The sequence below is a fragment of the Rhagoletis zephyria genome, unplaced genomic scaffold (assembly GCF_001687245.7).
Source record: "Rhagoletis zephyria isolate East Lansing unplaced genomic scaffold, Rhagoletis_zephyria_1.1 Rzeph_scaffold_05245, whole genome shotgun sequence".
NCBI lineage: Eukaryota > Metazoa > Arthropoda > Insecta > Diptera > Tephritidae > Rhagoletis > Rhagoletis zephyria.
The window spans coordinates 36,249-43,900 of NW_016162328.1; the positions used below are offsets into that span (position 1 = coordinate 36,249).

Consider the following 7,652-nt stretch of genomic DNA (forward strand, 5'->3'; position numbering starts at 1 on the left):
ACGAATGTGTACCAACACTGGCGGCAGCGATTTGACGGATATCATCTTTCTACTTAACAGAAAAATTTGTAAAGGTCCAAACAAATTTCCATCACTCAAAATCTTTTTTTTTAAATTTAATAAAAAAATATTCAAAACAGAATAGGATGATTAATTTGCGCCACCTTGTATATACAAACATGTAATATGTTGGTGCAGTGCTTGTTTGCATCCAGATGTCCATATATTAATGATCGCCTCCGATGGAATTTAATAGGGATAATGTTTTCATTCGGTTCTCTCAGTTTTATTTTAATAAAATATGTTTGTGCTGATATATAGGTATGTACATATACACATATACATATGTACATTTTTGCTTTTATAATTTTGCTCGTATTTATACACACATTTTCGCTAATGCCATTTAAATTAATACATATGTACATATGTATGTCTGTATGAAAATGTACTATATATGTATGTATGTATACGTACATATGTATATGCACATAGGTATGGATGTAAATATGTTGAATGTTTTGTTTAAAACGTACAAACATATGCACAATTATTTGTACATATGAATGGACATATCTCACATGATCTTCAAAAGTGACACAACTCAAAATTTGGCATTTTTGAAACTATGCACTAAAAATAAACGCAAAACTTTTATTTACCTTTCAGCAAAAGCTGGACCAAATTTTTGTTATAATTTGTTGAAAAGAACCTTTGGTAAAGTCGCCCTTGCCCATATGATTAGCATCTCCTAATAAGTAGTTTTTCGTATTTTCTGACGAACGTGTAATTTTGAGTTGTGTCTCTTTTGAATATCGTGTGCGATGTGTATGTATGTCAGTAATTAATATTTATGCTAAATGACTTACTGTTTAATTCGGGCGCGCAGTTAGCGAGCTACACGCTCCCGCTTAAGATGTTTTACGCGGAAAGATCGGTCATCAGCGGATTGTCGACGCCCAAGGTCCCACTAAACAGCGCAAATGACGAGTTTCTCATACAAAATGCGCGTTATTTAAATTGGATATTAGTTTGACGTTGTGATCTTATTAACAAATGAAGAACAATTTTCTTCAAATAAATCGATCCTGTCAAGCGGCCGGTGCGAGTCGTCATTTAAGTCCCAGAGTACCACCATCTTTATTAGTCGCATCAACTGATATTAGCGCCCTCGAATACAAACATATGTGCATATGTACTATGTGCTGGTGTTTGCGCGTTTACTGGACCGTTCTGCATAATTTGTTCGCGCGTTTTGTGACAAACGTGGCCAATTCTGTTTACAACAACAATCTGTGTCGGTGTTGCTCGAGTTGCTCACATTCTGTGCGATGTCATTGTTGTGATCATTGTTTGATTCATAGAAACACCCAGCGTGCTTCGAGTGAGCTTAGTGAAAATGAGTGCGAAGAGAAGGAGCTTACGGCAAGAAGTGAGATAGAGGTGCACTCAAGAGCGACGACAACCTGTTCAGCTCATCATTACGTCATAGTTGGTTAGTGCACCGGAAAACCAACAAAACTAATCATTAACAAAAAACAGTGACTCTTCCTTAAAAAATGTTAAATCTTCAATCTCGGCGTGCGGAGATTTGAGATGCCTTTCATAAGCATTTTTAAATTCAAATTAAATCAATCAATAGTGAATTGCACTATGGCTAAAATATGCACTTTCTGCGGCCATAAATCTTAAACACAATCTTAAAAGACATTGGTTTCGAAATCAGCGAAAGCGGCCCATAACCACACCCATCACCCATTTCCCAAGTATCCTAGAGTACGCGTCCCCTTCTAAAATTGAGGAAAATATTTTTATTAAAAAATGGAAAAATATTTGGTAGTCGGTGATGCTCTATCTTTTGGCAGTATTACCGACTATCGCTTTCAACCGGAAGTGGGTTAAACAGGCCGGAAGTGCATTATTTTAACTGGAACTCCATTACAAAGAAACGTTTCTGAAAAAAGTTACGTTTTTTTGATGACGTCTGAGCAGACAATTCATAGTCCAAATGAAAGTAGATATAATACCCTTTTATCAGATATATATGTATATCGACGAAATCGACCAGAAAAAGTGACACTCGAGACGAAACAAGCACAATACATATGTTTAAACTTTTATAATCACAACATGCACTTCGAAACTTCAATATTTTTACAAAGGTAAAACAAAACCGCGATGCACTGAAATCCAGTATAATAAAATTCTAGCACAAACCAGGACCAGGGTTGCCTTGCGGCCATAAATTTATAATTCCTTTTCTAACTAGAGTATCTAGAATAAAGTCCGCTTAGTAAAAATGTTGAAAGCAGAAGTTGAAAACTGCACTTTTGGCCGCAGAAAGTGCTTATATCAGCCTTAGTGCATTGGTTAAATGCCTAAAAAAAAACCGGTGCAAAACAAATATTTTAGCCGCTCTCTAAGGAAGACTGCTCTACAAGTACCTATCTGTTAGTCTGGCTTAAGAGACTTTGTTACAGAGTAGTCCGAATATTTTGGACTATAAAAATCATGTTGCTTTAGGGTAGCTGATAGGCTTATATTTTTCGCTTTTCTTTCATAGATGATATCGATGCGAATTACCTTGAGATTGAGCGTCGCAAAATCGAGACTGAATCATTTTATCGTCTAGTTGACCGCGCAACTGCTGAGGATATTTTGAATTGCAGAGAAGATGGCTCTTGTTTGGTACGCCCATTTAAAGAAATGGTATGTTCGGAGTAAAATAATTTTGGCTTCTAATCCAATGTTTTCTGTTCATTTCCACAAAGGATCCGTCGATTAAATACATCGTCACCATATATGCCCAGCAGCAATATTTCCATCTTTTCATCAGACAAATTAACGGTAAGGACCTCTACGGCATCGGCCAACAAAAGTCTAAAGAAAAGGTTTTTAGCTCCCCAAGTGATATTATCGATTTCTACAGTTATAATCCTTTACAATGTACAAACAAAAGTACCAGTATAAGTTTAGTATTAAAACCAATAATTACATGAAAAAGATGCGTAATTGTTATTTATAATTTAATAAATTTTAAGTGCATAAGTAAACATTCACTTTTAGGCATTCTCATATTTGATTTGGATATTAAAATTTTAATTTTTTATATACAAATAAAAATAGACTTATACGATATTTCAAGCTGCTTTAATCCACATGCTACTATTCCGAAAGAGCTAGGCTAAGTGGCTACGACCGCTTTGAATACGCAACGATTGTTCTGCATAAGAGCTGGCCAAAAGAAGGATTTGATAAGATCAGAGCGGCGATCAGACTGTGGGTGGCGTTCGTGTTTCTCTGGACGCAGAAAGCCTGAAATTGAAAAGCGGATTAAATATACATATGTNTTTTTGATTGCTATGAAAGATTTCATCAAATTGCAACTCCCCACATCGTTTTATGAACAAAAAAAATTACTCATGACTTTCAGTGACGATATTGTTACGTTATTTTGCATTTCAGGTGACGATATATCGCTTAATCGTTTAATAACCCTGCCGAAATCTGTATTTTTATGAATCTTTAAAGAAAATTGTATGAAGTGGTTGACAGGAGCTCGTAAAGAAATTTCTGTACGAAACATAAAGAAAATAATGAAATAATTCTGCAATAAATTATTCCAATAGCAGCATTATTTTCTTCCGAAATTTCGTAAAAGAATCGAAGTGTGCACAGTTTATTTAATTTTAGAAAATTCGCAAAAAAAAAAAAAATTCTCTACAATTCAGAATACTCTGAAAACATGGTTTGCAGGCATGGTTCAATAAAACAAGGTTGTGTAATTTGTGACAGCTAAAATTTGACACTCCTTTATCTAGATTTGTATTTTGGAAGTAGGAGAAAGGGGAATAATGTGATCGCCTTTTGCGAAAACGGTAGTAGAAAGGTAGTACAAAAAGAACGCAAAGTATATAATTAGAAGTAAAATGTGTATTATTTATTCTATGCGAATTTGCAATATATTTGGTGTTTTAATGGAAATACTAAACAATACATAAAAATATGCATTTTTGATTTAAGTTATTCGTCATTTCCGGGAACAAATCTAGAATGCCGACCGTTCAGCTATGCAAAAACGAAAAATGCGGATCAATGAAACTTTTTATGCTCATTTCAACCATGCCAAAATGATTTGGCGCAAGTAAAAAAATTAGGAGGTTCTAGAAGGTTAAAGTTCAGTTTTTAGATACTTTAAATATTAATACCTTATGAACTTTATAACCGATTAAAAAGTTAATGACGTCACCATAAAGGTAATTAATTTGTTCTTCAGCTGATGTACATAATTTATAGCTTTTTGTATTTTTAAACCAAAACAACTAAAAAACGAACAANAATTTATAGCTTTTTGTATTTTTAAACCAAAACAACTAAAAAACGAACAACTATTATTTTTTCATGAAATATCCTTTTTTGAAAAAACTGCATAATTAATGCTAAAGAATTTTATATTATTTAGAAAGTACAAGCTATTATCTTTAATTCGATATAGCATATTTCATCATGATCTACTTTTGGGTTTCAACAATTTAGTGATAATAAAAAATACAAATAAACCTCTTATATCTTTTTTTTTTACCTGCGCCAAATAAATTTGGTATCGTTGAAATCAGCGTAAAAAGTTCTATCAATCGGCATTTTTGGTTATTTTATAGCTAAACGGTCGCTATTCTACACTTGGTCTAGAAAATTACGCAAACGAAGGTGACGGCAACGAATATTTAGTATGAAGAATTTTTGGTTTTACTACTAATATAACTAGAAACTATAGAGTAAGCAACATTCTGCACAAGTAAAGGAGCCGATTTTATGTGTGGGAGCGAGAAGACTGCTTTATTACAAAACCTTTCTATTATTGAACCATGGTTTGCAGGGAATATACAGAATTATTTAAAAATTTAAATTTTACGGGAAAACGAAATCAAAGTTTGATCAATTCATACAGTTGGTACATATATTTTAAAAGAGGTTTAGTTTAGTTGGGAAGTTTAGTCATCTGTTAGGCTGAACATATTCTCCTCATCATGCTAATTAATTGTATTATAAAATCTCCAAAATCGTAAATTTTGATTTACATCTCTTTAATATTAAGTGTGCGATGTATGTTTGTGCGAAGAAAAATAATTAGTTATATTTTGACTAATTTACCAAGAGTGAAATCGCCGTCAAGATAATATGGTGACTTCTGATTAATCATGCGCCAAGCTAGACGAACGCAAGCGCTGACAAAGTGTGTGAGGGCTATGCACGATTCCAGGCATGGATATTCATGTAGTGTGGAAAGTACCTGCGAAAGAAATGTAGCCAATTACTTAAAACACGAGTTTAATAAGCTGCATAAATGTTGAAAATTTGGTACTCAATAAGGCTAACATATTGTGGTATAGGATCATACAATTACATGCAAATATAAGCAGATGATTATGCAATTCACAATAAAATCACATTTTATAAAGTTGTTCATTGAGTCTTCAAAAAAACGGTTTGCAATTATTATTGGTTTTGGTTCATTTCCTTAGTATAACAACTGATAAGATGTTTCAGGGCATACATACATGGTTTGCGATCAATCGCAATTTACATAAAGGGATGAGTGAGAAACTAAGCCTTAACCCTTAATGAGGCGCATGGGGTCAAGGCCATTTCAAGTTGAAAAAATTGTCTTGGAGTGCTTGGAGCATGCTCGCGCCCTTTCTAGGTTCCGAACTCGCCGTGGGGTATGTAAATAAGTCACTGCCGGAACATCGGCGTGTATGCATGTGTCGCTACTCTTTTAAGTCCTGACTCCATGCGACCACTAACGTAACATTTTTTGGGAGAGGTAAGTTTCTAATTTTTTTTTTGAAGTTTGAAGTCGAAAATAAGTTTTTATTTTTTTAAGTTAACGATAATAGAGTACTTGAATATTTTTGATAATACGCGCTTCGTTTTTTTATTTTGAAAACTCCTTTTTTCAAAACTTTTATTGGGGTCACTGGGGACCCCATGCGACTAATTGTGTGATTTTCTTTATGCGCGTAATTAATGGTTAATGTAAGATAATAAATGTATAAAGCTTACTCACTTGATTGAAAACCGAGCGTTCAATTTCGCCCAGAGGAAAAGATTCCACAGTTTCGTGCAAATAGGCTCGCACTGATCGATCTAAGGTGAGTGTGATCTCGTTTGATGCATCCACGGAACAATTTAGAGTTCGACGAACCTCCACCACTTTCCTTTCGCGCATGCCATGACACAGGCGAAATGATAACTGAAAGCATATTGGTAAGAGATATGCATTTAAATGGGCAATACTTATAACGAAGTACTAAATATAATAATGGTATAGTGTAAATGCCAATAGTTATCGCTCTAATTAAAGTCATAATATTGGGTACATTTTTACTGTCTAGATTACTTGACTGCTTACACTTGACGGCAAATGCGTTGATGCAATTTTTTTTTTTTGTTCATGGCCAACTTTAGCAAGAAAATAAGTGCATGCCTTGAGGGCATTTGTGATCACTTTCTAGTGCGCCAATCAGCAAACGTTTTTTTGTAAACCTCGTAATTGAATGTCTTTGTTCCTTAGCACGTTTCGGTCAGCGCACGCCTGTGCGCGTCTACTCCATTACCGTGCAAAAACAGAGTAACTGATTGTTATATTTGGTGGTCTTTTCGATAGACAGTGTAATAAATTTAAAGTGTTTAATGCAAGTCGGCTGAGTAAGTGTGCGTAATCGAATGAAAATATTACTTGCATATACATACATCCGTACGTACTTATATAAAAGTATAAAAAAACAGTGCCGACATACCACAATTATTGAGAAAAGTATTTTCGCTTTCAGATTGTGAATGTGCTTTAGCTGCGGCAGACCATCCAATGCTTCCAATGTATCCGCTCTATTCTCCATATACAGGGTGCGATACTGAGTAACCATTTCGCTGTTGGGGTAGGTCGAGAAGAATGTTTTTAGTTTGGCATATATGTACATAAGAAAGATTTCGAAATTGTATACATAAGTATGTATGTATTTAATATGTATTTTTTAAGGTAAACCCAATCAATGAAATAAGCCTGCAAACCAAAGTTCCCGAAATCTTAACGAAATCTTTAGGAGTATCTCGTTTCTGTAACGATTGCTTTACGAATCTTCAAAGAAAATTATATGAACTTGTAAAGAAATTTCTGTACGAAAAAAAAACTCTGAAACAATTCTGTAATAAATTCTTTACATAGCTGCATTACTTTCATTGCTTCACCGATTGTCTTCCGAAATTTCGTAAAATAATAGTTTATTTTATTTTAGAAAATTCGGCAAAAAAATCCGATGAGAGCTTTACGAATTCCTTAAAATTTCTCTACAATTTAGAATGCTCTGAAAGTATGGTTTGCAGGGAATATACCATTTAATACTACTTGACTTATTTCAAACTTGTTTGAATTTCTGCCCTTGGTAACTGGACGCAAAATCGGAAGATTCTCTTTAACATTCCTTATAGGACCCAAACTTAACGATTAAACTTTCCCAAAAGCGTTTAAAACTTTCTTGCTGCTTAAAGGGATTTTTTTTTATATATATATGGCTCTTTCTTTGCAGATCCAACAGTAAAGAAACCCTAATTTATTTAAAACGAATGCGAAATATTTCATAACTTATTTCTAC

General features: G+C 34.0%; 2 protein-coding genes across 2 annotated transcripts; one reads left to right on the forward strand and one right to left on the reverse strand.

The window, feature by feature from the left end:
- Positions 1 to 892: 892 nt before the first annotated feature.
- LOC108371828 (uncharacterized) lies at positions 893 to 3,085 on the forward strand. The gene is made up of 3 exons (XM_017627435.1): positions 893 to 1,495; positions 2,564 to 2,709; positions 2,772 to 3,085. Exons 1-3 carry the CDS (start codon positions 1,057 to 1,059, stop codon positions 2,997 to 2,999), a joined length of 813 nt encoding a protein of 270 aa, XP_017482924.1. The 5' UTR covers positions 893 to 1,056; the 3' UTR covers positions 3,000 to 3,085.
- Positions 3,086 to 3,158: 73 nt separating this feature from the next.
- On the reverse strand, positions 3,159 to 6,930 carry LOC108371829 (uncharacterized). The gene is made up of 4 exons (XM_017627436.1): positions 6,801 to 6,930; positions 6,068 to 6,253; positions 5,152 to 5,290; positions 3,159 to 3,315 (listed from the first exon to the last, which is right to left on the reverse strand). Exons 1-4 carry the CDS (start codon positions 6,924 to 6,926, stop codon positions 3,185 to 3,187), a joined length of 582 nt encoding a protein of 193 aa, XP_017482925.1. The 5' UTR covers positions 6,927 to 6,930; the 3' UTR covers positions 3,159 to 3,184.
- Between the last annotated feature and the right edge of the window lie 722 nt (positions 6,931 to 7,652).

Excerpts from the sequence above, each read along its gene's own strand:
- LOC108371829 (XM_017627436.1), bottom strand. The coding sequence starts at position 6,926 with ATGGTTACTCAGTATCGCACCCTGTATATGGAGAATAGAGCGGATACA. Across the intron at positions 6,254-6,800 it reads TACTTTTCTCAATAATTGTG|TTATCATTTCGCCTGTGTCA; the intron begins GTATGTCGGCAC and ends ATATGCTTTCAG. Across the intron at positions 5,291-6,067 it reads AACGCTCGGTTTTCAATCAA|GTACTTTCCACACTACATGA; the intron begins GTGAGTAAGCTT and ends TTTCTTTCGCAG.
- LOC108371828 (XM_017627435.1), top strand. The coding sequence starts at position 1,057 with ATGAAGAACAATTTTCTTCAAATAAATCGATCCTGTCAAGCGGCCGGT. Across the intron at positions 1,496-2,563 it reads TCATCATTACGTCATAGTTG|ATGATATCGATGCGAATTAC; the intron begins GTTAGTGCACCG and ends TTTCTTTCATAG. Across the intron at positions 2,710-2,771 it reads TACGCCCATTTAAAGAAATG|GATCCGTCGATTAAATACAT; the intron begins GTATGTTCGGAG and ends ATTTCCACAAAG.